The 20,599-nt window shown below is 39.9% G+C and overlaps 1 protein-coding gene across 4 annotated transcripts in view; it reads right to left on the bottom strand.

The window, feature by feature from the left end:
- Positions 1-2,934: 2,934 nt before the first annotated feature.
- tgs1 (trimethylguanosine synthase 1) overlaps positions 2,935-20,599 on the bottom strand; it is a 29,255-nt gene continuing 11,590 nt past the window's right edge. For all 4 annotated transcript variants that reach the window (XM_002934106.5, XM_012965286.3, XM_012965285.3 and 1 more), the window contains 9 exons: positions 20,311-20,425; positions 17,705-17,794; positions 15,368-15,536; positions 14,602-14,929; positions 12,969-13,118; positions 12,441-12,584; positions 12,011-12,224; positions 11,357-11,435; positions 2,935-3,459 (listed from right to left, as the gene is read on the bottom strand). In XM_002934106.5, coding sequence (XP_002934152.2) covers positions 3,349-3,459; positions 11,357-11,435; positions 12,011-12,224; positions 12,441-12,584; positions 12,969-13,118; positions 14,602-14,929; positions 15,368-15,536; positions 17,705-17,794; positions 20,311-20,425 — 1,400 coding nt within the window. In that variant the 3' untranslated portion in view covers positions 2,935-3,348. The remainder of the gene's footprint in view (positions 3,460-11,356; positions 11,436-12,010; positions 12,225-12,440; positions 12,585-12,968; positions 13,119-14,601; positions 14,930-15,367; positions 15,537-17,704; positions 17,795-20,310; positions 20,426-20,599) is intronic.

The raw sequence follows: 20,599 nt of genomic DNA, 5'->3' as shown, positions 1-20,599 counted from the left end.
TGGACTTTTTTCCAATTTTGGTTTAAATGTATTTAGCCACTGACATGGTGTTAAAGATCAGTGCTAAGCAGAGCTTGTAATTCCTTCTGTCTGAACAAGGTCATTTAGCATCAGTTTGTCCCCCAGCCTTTTTGGTGATGGGGAGCCCTCACCAGCTGCAGAATATTCAGTCCCTGTTTTATATTCTTGGTAAATTCATCTATCACAGTCAAAGCTATGTGGTAAAATGAGTCTTAATTAATAATCAGAACACATTGCTGCTGGACTTGGTTCCTCCTTGCGTGATATGCCACGCATACAGAGCATCATGCTTAATACTGACCTTATCTGCTGAAATGAACCAGCTGGTCAGTTTAGTCCTTTATGCTCTTTTAGCCATTATTTTCAGAACCTGTCCATCTGCCTCAAGCATCATTTTGTTGTTCTATTTATAGACAGCATCCTCTGAATTGTGATATTTAATATTAGCAAATCATATTTGTAAGCTACAGCATGATGAAGACCACACTATACCTTGGCAGGGTAACCTTTCCTAAAATATTAGGGGAGCGGTGAGTTTTCTGTGATGACAACAGGGTCATTAAAAGAAATAAAGCATAATAAAGAGTATGGCTATTTGTGTTATATTTTATATACTGAATTTACTGTACTAGGAGTTGGCCACAACAGCTCTGTTTTAACTTGTTAGGCAATGAGTGACAATGTATCTTTTGAGTGGCAATGGTACTGCACATACTCAGTGTGCTCTGGGCTGTTAAGAAGCTTAGGGGTTAACAAAAAACTGAGATTACATCTCATGAAATATGATGCTGCAGTGCTGATTCAAAAACAATTCTAATACAGAATGCACTGACTTTTATGATATTACTAATCAGCATTGTATTGTGAATTGTATACCCTATGTATATATTGTAAGCAGTTCCCTGCAGTATGAGGACTGACAGCAGCAGAAAGAGGATTAGGACCTACCAGGGACACAGATCTTCACTAGATGAAGCATATCTATCCTGATTCTTTGTTTTTCTCCTATGAATAGATCACCTACCAGGTATAAGAACATGACAACAAGTGTGTGAAAGACTTTTTTGCCCTAGTAAAGGGTACTTTTCATAGCTCAGTAATGCTTAAATTAAGAGCAGAAAAAACATAATAGTACATTGTCAGCTGTTGGCAGTGTCATCAGATTATTGTATTTGCACCTCAGCAGAGATACGAGTAGCATAATTATTACGCAGTTGAAAAGATGGTGACAATTCGCCAGGCTTCACAATGTAAGGTAACAGTGTCAAATAAAACACACCTTGATGAATTCACCATTTATTTTACACAGCTTTTTGCAGTTTTTTTTTTTCAGCTCAGCAAATTTCATTTTACACAGCATAATAAATAGAAGAGAACCCAGATATAAATGAGGGGCTGCTTTTCTGCACAATAATAGTTCTCTTTCTAAATCTCCCTGCTAAGTTGTGTGCTTCATGTTTGTTCACTTTAAGTTACACACACAAAAAAAACCTATGTAGATAATATCCTTAGAGACCAGTGTTTCTTCCTTTTTTCTCACGTCAGAGTATCAACTCTTGCAACACTGGTTTAGAACAAGTTATTTTCAGTTGAAAGACGTTTCACATTATTATAGGGGATCAGAGACTAATCTGAAGCAGCATGTGGTCCTCACATACATTAAGAATCCCTGATATAAAGTATGCTTAGTTTAGTAATTTATACATAAACAATAGTGTACCTGAAAGAATATTTGAAAATTTGATAAAAAAAAAAAAAAATCCTATAGGAATGAACAGAGTGGGTGAGTTTGTCTGTGCCGAGCTCTGATCCCACATTTTAATAAATGTCCCCCTAAAAGTCTTCTTAAAGCTTGATGAACCTCTTGAGAAGGCATCTACAGCCCCCAGAATAACATGCCTTTCTTCTGCACTAAAAGTCTCATGTAGATTCTGTATCAAAAGCTCAACTTTAACTCTTAGCTACCTCCTAGTCTAGCATGAAGTTCTGCCCCCCCTTTTCTTTGCGGAACTCTCCTTTTAGCTGACTGTAGGAGGTGCCTACTGCCCATGCTTGCTACCTCTGCAAAGGAAATCAATCTGGAATGCGCAGTCAGAGAGAGTCAGTTGAGATTTTGATTTAGAACAATCTTGCATCACAGGTAGTTGTGTTGGGAGGAAATGACTTTTCCTAATCATTAATTCCTGTTCCTTTGAGTCTCATGCCAAATGTGGCTGTTTCCCTGGCTGCGTTTAAACACACATGGAGAAACAGCCTGTCCATTCTCATCTGCTCTTTGTGGTTTCTGCATTTACAGGCACTGTATCAGGCCTGTGTGCAGATATGTGGGGCAGAAACGCACAAGTATGCATTTTTGCACTGATATCTATATTTATAGACTTGTAACGGTTTGCCCTGTCCCTTCAGTGACAGATGAGAAGAACAAGCGAGGGCTTATACCAGGGGTCTCAAACCTTTCTTATTTGTGAGCCACAGTCAAATGTGAAAAGACTTGGAGAGCAACTTAAGCACCATAAAAGTTCATGGAGGAGCCAAATAAGGGCGAAGATTGGCTATTAGGCAGCCTCTATGCACACTATCAGCTTACAGGGGGCTTTATTTGGTAGTAAATCTTGTTTTTATTCAACCAAAACTTGCCCCCAAGTCAGGAATTCATAAATAACTACCTGGTTTGGGGGCACTGAGAGCAACATCCAAGGGGTTGGTGAGCAACATGTAGCTCCTGAGCCACTGGTTAGGGATCACTGGCCTATACTAATGCTTGGCAGGCATGGTCAGGTGTGGATTAGAAACGGGCAGGTGTGGGCTGACTTTTTTTTTTGTTAGCCCACAAATCACTAGTGTCTACACACATTTGTTAGCCTTTAAACCATAATTACAAAAAGGGATCATGAAGACAACCAGAAAACAATGTAATACAAAATATAAACTTTTATTTTAAACATCTATAATCAATATTCTGTGGCCCTTGGTATAATGTATACATTATAACATTAGGCATATAAAACTTTCTAGCTGTTGCTAAACAATACCCAGCATTTTGGCAGAAGATGCTGGGTGGTGCAGTTCAAAAACAGCCAATTGGTTCATATCATTAAAGTTCATACAAAGCACTGACATAGTAACAGAAGGAATACCTTAACTACAGCCTTATTAAATGGCAACAAGAACTTATACAAAATGAAAAAACCGTTACAAACAACTAAAGCAAGGATATGAAATTCAGTTCAGTTTCTATTCAGTTCTATGCAGTAAGAAATGTATTATGTTAACAAGAATACAACTCCTTTTTTTTTTCTTTAAAAGTTTTAAATACATTTTAAATTTTTATACTTTTCGGATAAGATCTCCAAAGTAAACCGTCATGGTCTTCAGTTTCTTGTTCAAGAAATTCTGTTCTATTTCAACCTGCCCTCCGGGTCCAGCCAAAGATGCCACCTAAAACACACAAAAATAAAGGTCAACGTGAAAATGCAAATGGTAAACAATATAGGGCTCACGTATAAATGCACTTAGATGGACACACATGAAAATAGCACTGATGCCATTCACAATGAATTGGGCACAAGGGTGCTAGGGAACCCTGTAACTACTTGTACCTGGCAGTAATTCTATGGCTTTTCTAGCAGACTGCTTTCATGGGTGCAAGTCAATCAGAGGCAAACGTCACTATTGACACCACACACAAATTGGTGCACAAGAAGCAATGCAATTCCAATTCTAAAACAGCACACCACAAGTTGCATGCTAAAAAAAAACCAAAAAAGAAAAATCAGACGTCCACTATGCTGGAATTCTAGGAAGATGCAGCATTGTGGGAAAAAACTTGGCAGATATGTTTCCATAAACATGAGGGCACTTCACTGGTCTATGTCTATTGACTTAAATGATGCCCACCAAAGCACAAACGGCTGCCAGTACTAAACCTATCTCTGCAAACCTTTAAGCAGGCCCAGATTGGCAATCTGTGGGTTCTGGCAAATGCAAGATATGCTGCTGTAAGATGCCATAGACAGTCTATATATAGTGGGCAATAACATTTCAAAAATAAAGTCAACGTGTTCCCCAGGACTTGATACCTTGGATAAGATTTTTTTTTTCCTTTAAAGGAGAAGGAAAGATGCAATCAATGGGGGCTGCCAAAATGTTCGGAACCCCCCAGTGATTGGCCGGGGTTTCAGGTAAGCGATTACAGTGTGTATGCAAAAGAGCGTTCCTTCTTTGGTCTTGGTTGCAGAGTGAAAAACCAAACTTTAACAAAATCGCTGGCTTTTTCCCTCAACTGTGTATGTGCAGGCCCCAGGATCACTGCAAAAGGAGAAGGAAGAAAGGGGATTGTTCACCTGCATTTACCCCTGGCTGGTGCACTGACAGGAGCACTGGCTGGGGGTTTCAGGTAAGCGATTACAATCACTGGGTGTGCCTAACATTTGGCACCCCCTAGTAATTTAGCCTTTCCTTCTCCTTTAACAAGCTGTATTGTGGTGATACAGCTGCTTGAGTAACAAATAAAAAGAGTGCTTTCATTTTTCGAGATTGTACAGCCACAAATAGATTGTTCAATTTTTCTTCTATTCGTGCATTTGTGCTTCTATGGTAAAGGTTTAATGAACGAGCACCTAAAAAACAAGCATCCATGAAGTTGCAAATGCATTCTTCAAAAGGAGAAAATAAGTGTGTTTGAACTTGCATGGAGTTAAGAGCCAGGCAAAATAAAATTCCTATTACTGAAGCTGTAAAGCATAGCAAAGGAGCAGGCTAGAAATGCTGCATGCTTATGTTTTGGGCTGCTGTACCAGCCCACAGCCCTTTTGCAGAGTAGATTAAATGGAACATTTTCTAATTGGGCCATTGTTGTTAATAGAATGCTGCAGAGGTAAGTCCTTGGTCCTTTGCTTTTTAATTTGTTTATTAATGACCTGGAGGTGGGCACAGAAAGTACTGTTTATGCTACTATACTATATATTTTTTTAGGACAGTAAATTGTGCAACACTATGGGGCACATTTACTAACCCACAAATCCGAAAAAATTCCGATTGGAAAACGAACATTTTGCGACTTTTTCGTATTTTTTGCGATTTTTTCGGCTTTTCGGAAATTTTCGCGATTTTTTCGTTGCCAATACGATTTGCGTGAAAAAATTCGAGTTTTTCGTAGCCATTACGATGCGCTCGTATCTTGTTGCGACTTTTTCGTATTGAGCGCTCGTAAGCGGCGGGCGAAACTTTCAGACTTAGCAGGATTTTGGAAGCCTCCCATAGGACTCAATGGCACCCTGCAGCTCCAACCCGGCCCAAGGAAAGTCTCCCATAGGGCTCAATGGCACTCTGCAGCTCCAACCTGGCCCAAGGAAAGTCTCCCATAGGGCTCAATGGCACTCTGCAGCTCCAACCTGGCCCAAGGAAAGTCTCCCATAGGGCTCAATGGCACTCTGCAGCTCCAACCGGCCCAAGGAAAGTCTCCCATAGGGCTCAATGGCACTCTGCAGCTCCAACCTGGCCCAAGGAAAGTCTCCCATAGGGCTCAATGGCACTCTGCCAGCTTCCAACCTGGCCCAAGGAAAAGTCTCCCATAGGGCTCAAATGGCACTCTGCAGCTCCAACCTGGCCCAAGGAAAGCCTCCCATAGGGCTCAATGTCACTCTGCAGCTCCAACCTGGCCCAAGGAAAGTCTCCCATAGGGCTCAATGGCACTCTGCAGCTCCAACCTGGCCCAAGAAAAGTCACCATACTGAAGCTTGAATGAATCCGAATCTTTCGTACTTGGCGCGAAGGCTACGAAAAAGTCGCGACTTTTCGCGCAAGTAGTAACGCTACGAAAAAATCGCCAGATTTTGCGCAACATTCGGACTGGCAACGAAAAAGTCGCGACAATTTTCCGAAAAATCGCCAAATACCGATCATTACGAAAAAAACGCGATCGGACGCATTCGGCCCGTTCGTGGGTTAGTAAATGTGCCCCTATAAGTTCCATGCAGGATGCTGTCACTTTGCAGAGCGATTTGACAAAATTGGAACCTGGGAAGCAAAATATAAAATGAGGTTCAGTGTTGAAAAGTACAAAGTTATGCACTTTGGTAGAAATAATATAAATGTGAATTATACAACAAAATGGTAGTGTGTTGAGAAGGATCTGGGGATTTTTGTAGATAAGTTGTTTAATTCCTGGCAATGTCATTCTGTGACTTTAAAGTAAATAAAGTGCTGTCTTGTATAAAAAAGGGCATTGACTCAAACATAATTTTGCCTCTTTATAGGTCTCTGGTAAGGCCTCACCTTGAGTATGCAGTGCAGTTTTGGGCTCCAGTCCTTAAGAAGGATATTAATGAGCTGGAGAGAGTGCAGAGACTGCAACTAAACTGGTTAAGGGGATGGAAGATTTAAACTATGAGGTTAGACTGTCACGGTTGAAGTTGTTTTGTCTGGAAAATAGTGGCTTGCGAGGAGACATGATTAGATAGAGGGGTGTTCTTCCCCCCCCCCCCCCCATAAAATCAGCGCACCAGAGCCCCCCCCCCCCCTTTAGATTTGAGGAACAGAACTTTCATTTGAAGCAGCGCAGGTGGTTTTTCATGGTGAGGGCAGTAAGATTGGGGAATGCCCTTCCTAGTGATGTTGTAATGGCAGATTCTGTTAATGCCTATAAGAGGGGTTTGGATGGGTTCTTGAACAAGCATAGTATCCAAGGCTATTGTGATACTGAAATCTATATTTTGTATTGATGTTGGTATATATATATATATATATATATATATATATATATATATATATTATATTTAGGTAAGTGACTACAGATAGGTTGGTATATACAATATTATAAAATATATACCTTATATGTCACAATAGAAGGCCAATTAGTAATTCAGATTTTCATTACATGGCAGTTTAGAAACAAGTGCAATTTGCATCAGAATGAAATCATCAACTTCTATGGCAGGTGAACCTCATATTACTTTATTTACAACCAACCCTAAGCTTACATTCTCAAATGAGCAATGGCCCAGAGCACACTAAGCATGTGCAGTGTCCTAACAAAACTTTGATGGCCTGACATTACTGCTATAGAGATTCTAAAACTTTAGCTGGTACAGTAAGATCAGTATATAAAATACAGGAGTATTACCTGTATTTGTTTTTAGGGTTTAGTTATACTTAAAAGCAGTAATCCCAACTAGTGGCTCCCGAGCAACATGATGCTAATCAACCCCTTGGATGTTGCTCCCAGTGGCCTCAAAGCAGGGGCTTATTTTTTTTAATTTATTACTTTATTACTTACCAAGTTTTGGTTACATGAAAGCAGATGTACTACCAAAAAAGAACCTCCTTAAGACTGCCAGTGCACATAGAGGCAACACAACGTGGTTCACAGGTTGGGGATCCCTGCTTTAAAGCATGAGACGGCAAAATCAGAGGAAAATGCTTTCTACTCCACAAGGCAAAAGACAAGACTCGAGATTTTTTTTTTCTTGGCTAGAGCAGAATAGGATTTATGGAACCAACCTGGTGATTAGCAAGGAGCAGTATATTGGGTCCCCCAAACAACTATAGGCTTTGGCTTGGCTTTAATGTAACATTTTCACCCCCCCAAGCCGATCTTGCCTGTGCACACTGACTAAGGTTTGTCCCTCAGGCCTCACTACTGACTTTCTACATTCCGTTGCTGGCAATGCACCAGCAATAGGCAAGCACTGCATGAAAATGCGAGGAGAGAGTTCCTGTTAACAGGACTGCTATACAGGACTGTATAGAAGCAATTCCCTTCTATGTTCCAAGGAGGTGACTAGAGTTTTGTCACCCTCCTACTGTAAGGCACCCACTCTGCCATTACCCTTACATGTAAGCTCTGTCAATTAAGCGTTGATGCAGGCTCACCCTACCACATTAGCATGGTTGTACCATGGGTTAAGATCCCATCAGTGCCTTACAGTATAAAGAAAGAAAACTGCTAGTGCTCAGTCTAACCCATGCTAGTTTGTTGACCAGTTGCATGTGCCAAACTCTCATAATGAAACTTTAATGTGTAATAAATACTTTAAAAAGACTGCAAACAAATGATTTTACATCTAATTACAAAAGCCTCTTGTTTGGTCAGTGGCCGTGCCACGCTGAACTGTAACACACCCTCCTCCTTACCAAAGAGCAGTGTTATAAAAAGCAGAAGTGCTGCTCTTCAGTGGATGACTGACTTTAAAGGAGACATATCCTATAAAAATTAAGAATGTACCAGTGAATTATACTCCTCTAGATATAGAAGGAATGTGCTTAAAAAAGTTGTATTTCAGACTGATTTATTGAGAAATTCCACCAAAACCTCACTAGTCCCACCCATCTGTGCTGCCTGAATTCTCTGGATGTGCAGGGGAGCCGGCCGCCCTCCGTACACTGCACTGTAAGATAGGAACCAATCAGCAGCTAGGCTGACCTGATAGGGAACTGAAGCCTGTCTTTGCTTGTGTGAGTGCAGGGCTGTGATTGGCTCTCCCCCTCCTACTGTGCTTCTGGCAGGGACCGTTAGGACACGCTCACTCTTCATTTCAATCTCGAACAGAGAAGTGATAGGATCTATAGGGAGCTCCAATAAAGGGGCCATTTTTACAGATAGGATTAATTTTTAGCCCAAATGTGAAACCAGCACCATATTTTATTCATAACTGCCTACAAAATTAGGGTTTTTCCCATTTATCCTATATGTCCCCATTAACCTGACTAAGGATTGTAAAATCTTGGGGCTTAACATATCGGGAGGTTTCCATTTAAAATACACACAGAAATAATAGGATTTTATAGGAGCAAAAAAAACACTGCCTTGCCTTTTATAGAACAAGTTGACAGTTTCTTGGTATAGGGCAAAAATGGGGGCAAAATGCACTCTGTAGCATTGCACACAGAAGGGTACGTCAATGGCACATGGATGGCCTCTGAAATGTCCCTAGCATTTAGATCAAGCAAGCTGTGGAAAACAGCTACATGCAAAGTGCTAGGATACCATGTACTGAACGGCTGCTTAGGGCAAGTGCAAAATCTCTCTGCGGTATTCACCTGTCAAGGGTAACAAAAAAGTGCACCCCTTAGTGCTCCAGCCTGTTTAGTTTATAAATAAGCTCTAAGGTCTTTCAATTTTTCATTAACTCTTTGTCCCAGAGCTCTAAATTGGGCACAGCAGTCCAATTAAAGAACCATATCTGATCTATTGACAGGTACACATACTGGGAAGTCTTGTGTGTTCATGCTTACTTGGTAAGTGAAAGCTGAGCAAAGTAGGAGTTCTTACTTAAACTGGTTATAAATTTCCCTTTATTGACCCTTTAAAAGGCACTAAGAATTTTGCAAACGATAAAGTGAATATGTTCTGCTGTCAAGCAATCGAATTAAAAACAGGAAAGGAATGGTATAAAAGTTATATATATAAGTTGCTAAACATGCACATCAGAACCTAAAAATAGGTGAATAGAGTTCTTTAACAGTGAGGCTCTGTGCTTCCGCAGATCCCCCCATGTTTTCTGGCTAATTCTCAGTTCATTTTCTGGGCTGCCATCAGTTACTTAAACTTAGGGACCGGCAATATACAGTACACATACTATTATCCTTTATTAACATATTCCACAGCACCACAGATGTTACACATCATTCACAAAATTTCTTGCTCCTGTAGAGTTTACACTGTATACGCTCTATGGTCAATCAGTAATCACTGAGTCTGATGCTTCTGGGAGTGTGGTAGGAAACTGGAGTATCTGGAGGAAACCCATGCAACAATGGAGAGTGCATACAAAGCAAGATTCACAATCCAAGGCTGATTATTAACTTTACATGGCAGCACAGATAAAAGTGCACTGTGCCTAAGAAATTATTAATAATCAGCCCTGTAGCTTCACTTTCTGCTGCTGTTTTGACAATTCACAACGACCCAAACTGAGCTATTCAACAGCAAAATGTCCAAAAGGCATTTGTAGAAACACTGACACTCAGAAGATGGCCAAACAAGATCCAAACATAAGATTACTTTATTCTTTCCTAAGCACAGCAACAAAAGAGGGGTTTTCTCTACTCTTCTGAAATTTTATTCTGACTGTAGCAAGGTTGGTAGAACCGACAAGCGAGTAGCACTGTTGAAGGTTATTCTATTGCCAGTGGAAATGTTGCCAATACAGGTATGGGATCCCTTATCTGGAAATCAGTTATCCAGAAAGTTCCAAATTACGGAAAGGCCATCTCCCATTATTTTTAAAAAGGATTTACTTTTTCTCTGTAATAATAAAACAGTATCTTGTACTTGATCCCAACTAAGATATAATTAATCCTTATTGGAGGCAAAACAAGCTTATTGGGTTTATTGAGTATTTAAATGATTTTTAGCAGACTTAAGTTATGGAGATCCAAATTATGGAAAGATCTCTTATCCAGAAAACCCCCCCCGAGGTCCCAAGCATTCTGGATAATAGGTCCCATACCTGTATCTACATTCTTTCAGATTTTACAAAGACGTTTGGTGCAGCACCATATAAACATCTACATTTTAAACAGGTCTGTTGGGCTTGGTGCGGTTTGTATTTGGATAGGAAACTGGTTGAAAGATCATGTAATTCATTCTCTAATCAGAGTGGAGCGATTGGTGTGCTGAAGGGTTCTGTTTCATTAATTATGTAGAGGAGGTCACTGAAAAGGATAAACTGGTTTGCTGGTGACACAAATGTATTAATACCGTCAATCTAAGAAGTGAAGTGACAGATGAGATTCAGAGTGGATAAATTATAAGGTTATAACTATGCAGGCAACTAATACCCTTAATGGGGCAAAGAAAGCCAAGTCCTTTATGGAGAATAACCTAGGAAACTGGCCTGTATTAGGGGTATATAGTGTCACAGGAGAGAAGGGAAATTCTTCATTGCTCTATTATTAAGACATAAGATAAAAGCAAGTCCAGAGAAGACAGACTAAACCATAGTAAGGCCTGGGCTTTCAGGTGTATGTTGGGGAGAAAATGGCCATTCACAGCAATTCACACCTTAACAGGCCCTGAGGACGAACCCTCCCCTTCCACTGTTACAGAACCCCTGGTATAAGGCGATAATAATGAAAAAAGGCTGGCCAGGTTGGTATTGTTTACACAGGAGAAGGGGTTTGTGATGACCATAAATAATAATATAACCTTAATTACTATGTTGTCTCCACAGAGATTTTTTTCACTTTCTCTTCAAATTACATTTAAATTCACTTTGTCATCCATAATACATTTGTTCATTGTGTACTGTGTGAAAAGATATTGTAAAAATTAACAGATTTAAACCTATTCTACAATTTAAAGTACATATAAAACAATGTTGCATACACTGACCTGCTCCACATCCGTATTCCGTGGGAGAAAATAGATTATATTCTTGGTTAGCTGCTTGGATAGCCTGAAAACTTCAAATGTGTTTGGTTGTAAAGGAAAAAAATAATAGAGGGGGCACAGCTTACACAATACGGAAAAAAACTTGGTCAGAGGGAGAAATGGTGTCACAATACCCTTTGTGGTCACATTATCCTTCAGTAGGCTGGGGAATGCCAATTTGAAGATACTTAACTGGTTATTATTTATAATGTAATTATTTGCCTTCTGTTCTACTTTTAGCAGCCAAAAAAGCTATTGCTCTTTAGGACTACAATTTTATCTTTCTATTCAGGCCTTCTCATATTAAATAGTCTATTTTCTCATGCAAACAACTGGTTGCTAGGGTAAAATGGACCCTAGCAACTAGACAGAAGCTGATATTCCTGAGAGCTGCTGATGAAAAGAGTCAAATAATTCGAAAACCACAAATGGATGGTAGGCAAGATCAGCAGGCCACAGGACAGAGCTCGAAGGACAAAGCATATTGCTACCATTCAGGTCTATCTATGTGTTAAGAATTTGATGTATATATTTTAATAAAACATCACAAATCAATACAGGAAACCTGTATGTCATCTGGGAAGTGGATTATGAAGTCTGCATAGTAAAGGATATCCATCAAGGCACATTGTTCTGATGTCAAAAGTCTCTGCACTGACATAATCTGGGCCACCCCATGGTGGGCTAAGGAATACAGCATCTGCCTTCAGGTCTTGAGCCAAGAGCATGAAATCCCCACGGATGAATTCTATCCGGTCTGTCACTCCATACACTTCAGCATTGTTGCGAGCAAAGTCAAGTTTCACAGGGTCAATATCCACAGCAATCACTAAAGGAAGGATCCCAGGAATGTTAATAAGTGCAAAGCAGTAAGCAATCACCCCTATGCTAGATGCAATTTGGTTAATGGTTACTTGTTTTGCGCCCCTCCAAGGCACAGTAGGAACCAAATTTATTTTTACAGATTTAAATCAGTTGGCCTTACTTATGAATCCCTATGACAGCAGGTAGCCAAAAGGCATAGAGGAATCAGCACCATACATACCTCTGTTTCCTGCCTTTGCAAACTGGATGGCATTCCCTCCAACTCCACAGAAGGCATCCACTACCACACCACAATCACACGATTGCCTGACTCTGCTAGCAATGTGCTCTGCAATCTTCTCTGGAGTTACAGAAAACCAGCCTTCTACAATGGATGGAATAAAAATAGATATACAAATACAATATGTAAGCGAAAATATTAATCTATGTAAAAATTAGTTTAAAAATGGAAGTAAAATGGCACACAAGGCATTTTGTCCACTGCTGCCCTCTGGCAGAAAACAGATGTAGCAAAACAGCCCTTTCCACCCGTCACTACTCCTAAAACTACTGACAATAAATTGCCCTATGCAAAACATGAAGCACCGACACACATCTTGGCACCAAGTTCCAACCACCCTGAGGGTCCAATAAGGCGTTTTATATTCAATAGTATTAGATGATATAAGCAGCAGGCAGGAGTGCAAAATGCCCTATGTGCAATTAGCCTAAGACTGAATGTATTCACTGGCAGTGTACATTTTAGTACCTTCATCTAATTTAATCCCTTCATCAAATCGAGAGAAGAGTCTGTAACGCTGCGCCCAGTACTTGGCCAGGTGAGGTACAGCAGCAATCTCAGGGGGTAGACATTTTGTTTTCCTTTTAATTTTTCTCTTCTTCTTTACTTTGTCATCACCTATGAAAGAAATATTAAATGGAGACATGCCACTTCTGCCATACAGATCTACTCTAGTTCTAAAAGTTTATGTCTTATAAGCAGAGCTCAGGCAAGATTTGCTATAGTCTGGCAGTTTTTGATCAATGAAAGAAAATAGAATTCTACCTATATTATAAATAGATGGACGGATAGATCTTTGTTAGCCTTTCCTTCTCCTTTAAAGTTAAAGTGTTAATCTCAAACCACAGGCATACCTTCAGTTGTCTCAACAGTGCCCCTAAGTCTCCCCCATATTTCGCCTGTTCGGATAATCAGAAGCCTCATAGGAAAAAAAATGCTGAGCTCTGTAAACAAAATTCCCATAATGCCATGCTCCTGCACCAAGACCAAGACCCCTGTACATGGGCAGTTTGTAAGACTACAAGGAAGCTTCCTGCTGTATGGCTCAGATCACACATTCCTAAGGGAGGGAGGGAGTTCTTGGCATTCTTGTGGGAGGGGGGAGCAAGAGAGAGCTGCACAACTCTCTCGGCACTGGAATTAAGGAGTCAAGAAATCATGTGTTTCTTTTGATAGAGTACTTATGACTGTATTTACATAGACCTTTCTTTTAAATCTTACTTAGTTCTTACCTTTCCTTCTCCTTTAAGGCAACTAGATTTGCAGACCACTCATCTGAGCAGCTTGTTCAACTGAAGAAGCCACTTGGGTGTTTGGGATTACTCAGCAGGGCTGAGTCAGCATTAATATTTTGGTTCCTTTACACTTACCTCTACTAGGTACTGCATATGGCCAGGATAAATATAAAAAATAATTTTATGCACCCAAACTAAGACAAAGTCAACTATGACCCTTATATAAACCAAAAACATATTGGAACTGGAAAATGGTCTGTAATTAAGGGGACACATTAAATTTTAACTCCCTGCAAATTCAATTAAAGGGGCAGTCCATCTGGCACAGCAAAATTGGTTCTTATCGTGAAGGAATTTACAGTATTAATAAATTCAACCTTTTTTCTGTCTCCAGCAGCCAGAAACAACATTATAAAAGCAGTAACTACAGGGCAGACTAATGCAGAGCTACTATGAACTACTATGTAGCTACTATGAGTTTGTGCCAGCATGGTTTTATTTTACCAAATGTAATTGCTTTCAGTGAAGATGTGAGTAAAATCTTAGGCTCTGGGATTGCAGTGGTTATGATCTTTTTACATTTTACTAAAGCATTTAGGTTGGTACTGTAAGTACCGTCTCTATTTTAAAGAGGATACTAAATAGCCACAACTTATGCTGCTTAGATTTATGGACACATTCCATTAAACATAAGTTTCTTTGAAAAACAAAATAGTTTAGTGATCTTTCTAGGACATAGAACAACAAATATCAAGGAGGAAACCAGAGACACAGAATCACAATGCAGTGCCATAGCACTGAAGCAGCTAAATAAAACAAGGCTTTTAGAAAAATCTGAAAGAATGTTAGCAAAAAGCATAACCAACCATTTTTGGGAACTTCGGTTTCATGTTGTAAATAGTCAGGAATCTCCAAAGGAACAAGCTGTCTTGAGCTATTCAAATCATTATCATGATGTGCGTCTTGCTCTGCACACGCATCTTTTGAACACCAGATGGAGTTTGAGAGCACTGTACTCTTTGCCATGGAGTCTGGACTCTGGCTCTCTAGATGGGCAGAAGGCTCTTTAACTTCAGGGTGATTTTGTTCTTCAGAATCAGTGCTGCTGAATGAATATTCCACCTCCTGTAAGGTAACAGTTTCAGCCAATGGGTCCTGGATATCTTTATTCACTTCTTTCAGGAAGGTCTGAACCTTAAAAGTCAGGTAAAGAACACTCAATGTAGAAAACCAGTGTTAAAAATGTTGCTTAACAATATAATAAATACACAATATAGAAAAACATTTTTTTCAGTACATAAAAGGGAAAACTGTAGCAAGGGAAGTCGGCACAAAGCAAATAGCAAATGCTATCCAGCCTCTAAGTGTATTTTCCCCCTGTGAAGCTTGCACCCTACAATGTGCCCATTTACGCCTAGATTAAAAAGGACACTGAAGTTGAAATACCAGGTGCCACTGAGAAATATAAAAAGTTATATTGAATATACTTATGAAGAAGCATGTAACCCCCCCCCCCCCCCCTTCCCTATTGGCAAGAAGGGTAAGGAGTTAACTAAGGCGCTGGTTATCTGAACAGCAGAAATACTTTCTACAGGTGACGAGTACAAAAGGTTGTATTTCCCATAAGTTTACCTTGTTTAGAGTTCTACTTTTGGGCACTGCATTTCCCTCCTCAGTGAAAAAAATGTGCTTATTCTTTGCCTTCACTGGCCTGTGCATATCCAGGAACTGGGACCTATACTTGACTCCTTTCTCCAGATAACGTAACGTTCGGCGACTAAAGCTGGAAACCCCACCACATCTGGAAACGGCAAAAAATATACATCTGTATAGTCTGTAGAGTATGGAAACCTATTCAAGTTTTTTATTGGACAAACCTGCATACTAAAACACTAGCAGAATTTATAAATGTTACTCTTCTGTGCCCAAGCAGCAGACCCTGGGATGTAAGTAGAATGGCATTTTAGAGAAATGGAGGGCACTCCTGTCTAGAATATCCTTGCCAAAACAAAATACATAGAAAACAACAATAAAGTATAAAGTATCCAGGTGCTAGGGTTTTAATAATCCCCCCATTAGAGGACTATATACATCCACAAAACCCCACAAAAACCCTGCACACCAGAAAAAACTTCCCCAGGGAGGTATTTATAATTAAAAAAAAAAACAACATTTTATTCATTTAAACATGATACAGAAAAAAGTATCAAACTTTAAGCATTGTATATCCATCAAAATGCAAATAAATACATACCCCCAGTGTAATAACTGAAAAACAAGATATGAAGGCAGATACTCTGGATGAGAGAATACCCCAACGTTTCGGCTCAAACGCCTTTGTCAAGGGAGCTCTCATCCAGAGTATCTGCCTTCATATCTTGTTTTTCAGTTATTACACTGGGGGTATGTATTTATTTGCTTTTTGATGGATATACAATGTTTACAGTTTGATACTTTTTACTGTATCATGTTTAAATGAATAAAAATGTTTTTTTAATTATAAATACCCCCCTGGGGAAGTTTTTTTCTGGTGTGCAGGGTTTCTGTGGGGTTTTGTGGATGTAAGTAGAATGGCAGCAGGCACTCTGTTTTTCCAGGGCTGGTGAAGTTTTTTATATAAAAAAAAAAAAAAAAAAAAAAAAAAAGGGGCCCTGGGCAAAAACTGAGCACTGTTTTATTGGGGGACAATGAACTATGAGTGTGCACAACAAATTGTGGTGCATACAAAGATTTTTGTGACATGCTTATATGGAACATTGTCACCCCCCCCCCCCCCCCCAATAAAATAGAATTTCTTTGTACAGGTATAGGGTTATTCAAAATGTGCGGGACTTGGGTTTTTACGGATAAGGGATCTTTCTGTAAATTTGGATCTCCATATCCTGTGTCTACAAAAATAATTTAAACTTGAATTAAATCCAATAGGATGAATTAGTTGGGAGCAAGTACAACAGGAGCCCCAACCTTTTAAAACCGTGAGCCACATTTAAATAAAAAGAGTGTTGGGGAGCAACACAAGCATGAAAAAGACTCCTGGGGTGCCAATACAAGCTTTTATTGGCTACTTAATAGCCCCTTATGTGAACTGGCAGCCTACAGAAGGCTCTGTTTGGCATTATACTTGATTTTTATGCAACCAAGAGATGTCTCCTTACCAGAAATTCAAAAATGAGCACCTGCTTTGAGGCCACTGGGAGCAACATCCAAGGGGTTGGGGAGCAATTTGTTGCTCACAAGCCACTGGTTGGGAAACACTGAAGTAGAAGGTACTCTTATCACAAAGAAAAAAGAAATAATTTTTAAAAAATTAGAATTATTTGTTTATAATGGAGTCTATGGGAGATGGACAACGGATCCCATATCTGTACTTCAAAGGCTAGTCTTTTCAGCCACTGGCCATGCTACACAGAACCCTAATGGTAATGTACAAATGATTCTATAGAGAATAACATACCACTTATTGGAAAACATAAGGGTTTCAAGTCACAGAGGAGTTGCACAACCATACAGAAAACACAAAGCTGCAGACCCAATGCTTTTTATACAGGTCACAGATCTCGGAGGTAACTCGGAAAAATATGACTTTTTAGAATCACTGGTATCTGGAGATTTCTAGTTAGAATATGAAAAACTTGTCTCTACAGACACACACATTTCCTATAAAGGGTCTGCAAGAGTTATTTTAAGATGATACTTTGGCTGCGTTTAAAATGGGAGAGATTCTTCCTGTGTTAGTGCCCTCTATATTGTAACCTAATGGAATGGGAGAGTTAACAGAACTTGCTGAACAGCACTGGACATCAGTTGAGAGATGAATGCATGATATTTGATGGTACAGGTTCTCTTTCTGCATCAGTGTAATTCAGTTGCACAGCTAACCCCTATGGATGCATTAGAATGGATGTCTTCTTAAGCTGAAAAAGGTTTACCATAATCGGTATTTCGTCTTGGAAATAACAGTGAACTTACTTTTGTGCTGTGCCATGTTTAAGTCCCAAGATGGTGGAGGCTGCTACCAGAACATCGTTGCATGGGTCTTCATCTGCATCCAGTTCATGGCTTTAAATGAAAAATTTTAGTTAAATTACTTTAAAGCCTCCCAGTAACAAAATGTATCTTCAAGTATAAATGACCCCCCTGATAAAAACAGTGAAAGAGCAGGTTAGTTATATACAGATCGATCAACTGACATAAATGTTAGGCACCCCCAAGTGACTTAGATCGCTTACCTTTTACCCCGGGCTGGTGCCCCTGTACTGAGAGAACAGCACCCGGGGTAGCAGCGAGCGCATCCTACTTCCTATTCGCTTGCGCACGCATGCGCAGTAGGGTGAAAAGCTGAACTTAAACAAGAAAGTCGGCTGTTCACTCTACTGCGCATGCGCTGGCCCACGGATTACGCCGGTAAAAGAAAAAGGAAGGAGAAAGCGTTTCCTACAGGTACCCTGGGCTGGTTCTTTTTTCTCCTAACAGGGGCACCAGCCCAGGGTACAAGGTAAGCGATCCAAGTCACTTGGGGGTACCTAACATTTTGGCACCCCCAAGTGACTTAGCCTTTCCTTCTCCTTTAAGTATGAAACAAAGGATGATGTCCCCAAACTATGTTGCTTCCCCATTTTCTGGGGGTGGGGTCATGGGTACAAGCAGGTATTAAAAGGCAAAAAAGAGGGTAAGGGCTCTGGCACATGGGGAGATTAGTCGGCCGCGACAAATCTCCGTTTGCGGGCGACTAATCTCCCCGAATTGCCATCCCACCGGCGAAAATGTAACACGCCGGTGGGATGGCACACGCTGCGCATGCGATTTCGGCAAATCGCCGAAGTTGCCTCGCGAGGCATTTTCAGCGATTTGCCGAAATCGCGCCGCCGCGTGTCCCATCCCACCGGCGACTTACATTTTCGGCGGTGGAATGGCAACTCGGGGAGATTAGTCACCCGCGAACAGGGAGATTTATTGCGGGCAACTAATCTCCCTGTGTGCCAGAACCCTAAGAGGCAAAGAGCACATAAAGATAATGAAAAATAAAAAAGGAGAGGGTAGTGGAGAAAGAAGACAATACAATTAGAGAAGGGGTTTTCGAGAAGAAGCAAAAATTGGATGAAGTGAAAATCAGTTGTGAAGTGGGGAGAAATGAGCAAAAATAAGGAGAAGGGACTGGCAAAGAGAACAACCAACAAGTGAGAATTGAAAAGCAAAATAAAGGGGAGAGAAGGGAATAGTTCAAGAAAAAGGGGTTGGGAAATGAATGGTAAAGTGGTAGAGAAGCAGTGCGGGTTTATGGAAAGGGAGGGGTTAAAAGTGAAAATAGGAGCTAAATTGTAAGTACCTACATAAATAGGGAACAGACACCCACAATTTAAGAAAGAATAAAAGGACAAAAGACACTGTTCAAGAGAAGAAAATTCTGGTAAAAAGGTTTTATATATGCGTAAGGACATTTGTCAAGATTGCATAGGATGTCTGATTGACCAGCTTGTATTAGTGTTTAGAAACCAGGTAGTAAGCACAACAGAGACCCTTTCCGCACGCCCTGGCTCACCAAAATAATGAACGGTGCACACTGCTGGAGGGATCAGCACCCTCCCAAAACCAACTTGGCAACAAAAGCAAATGGCACACAGAGCTACGAACTAGGGAACAAGCCCTTTAAAGTTTTATTGCGGAGGTGTAACGTTTCGGTGCAGAATAACCCCTTTATCAAGCATAAAAAAAATCAGTGAAAGCACAAAAAATTTATACACAATTCATTAGCCACATCCCCAAAGTTAATTGGTAAATTGAATAAATACTTCATCAACCACAGTGGTGTTATATTGGAACAACCAAACAAATTCCAATACAATACATTAAATAAAGTGCATTATATACATAATATGTCTGTTAACATCTCAGATAAAATGCATTAAATACATAGTATAACAGCCAATAATACATTGAAACTTCATTGTGCAAAAGTGAACCGTTTTCCTCCCTGTTCCAAACACAGTCTCATGACAGAGTGAAAACAAATGTATCATAGGAGGAGAGAGTCCACTGGATACTAAAACAAAGTGCCCATGTGAAGTTAAAATGTTGCAAACTGAACCCTAGTCAAAAACATTCCTTACAAGAATCACAATCCAAAATAATAAGATTTCTTACCCTAACCTGAAGGGAAAAGGTATGTATCCCTGCTGCGTATAGAAACCAGGTAGTGTCTCATGCTATATCTATGTGCATCGTAACCTGGGCTTGGGGTGCTTGACTGTTAGGCATGAAAAGATGCCTAGGGGAAAAAAATTGCATTGGAAATTCTTAGAATCTAAAATAAAATTAAAAAAAAAAAAATAAAAATAATATTTTGGAATAATATTTTTCCTTATCAAATAAATTAGGGGAAATTATGGTACTGTAGCCATTTATAGATTTCTCTTACAGTAGCAACAGGACATCTCTCTGTGGAGGGGTAATTTCAGAATTAGTACAAAAAACACTCAAGATTGCCATTTTTACTACTGTCCTAAGCAGCATATTTTGCTTTTCCTTCAACAAAAAAAAGGTCATCTGCAAAAGAAAGCACACAACAAGGGTTTTACCTTCTCTTGATTTTAGCTTGTTTGCACTCAGGCGGTTCATCATCTTCCTCATCTCCATCCTTCAAGATGGCTGAGGGACTGGTCCGCCAATATGAACCTGAAGACCTTTGAGACACTAAAGCAAAATAGGAAATACCTATAAGCAAGAAACTTCACCATCCCACACTAACTACCTATCGATAATTATAGGGCTAAAAGCACAAGCACGTTTATAGAGTACTCTAGAGTAACAGCAGCAATACAGACATATAAGCGGAGACAATACAGGAATTGAACAAAGGTCTTGTAG

This window comes from Xenopus tropicalis, chromosome 6 (assembly GCF_000004195.4).
Source record: "Xenopus tropicalis strain Nigerian chromosome 6, UCB_Xtro_10.0, whole genome shotgun sequence".
In the NCBI taxonomy this organism is placed as follows: domain Eukaryota; kingdom Metazoa; phylum Chordata; class Amphibia; order Anura; family Pipidae; genus Xenopus; species Xenopus tropicalis.
Note: the sequence above shows the minus strand (reverse complement) of the source record. Positions and strands in the feature narration are given on the sequence as shown.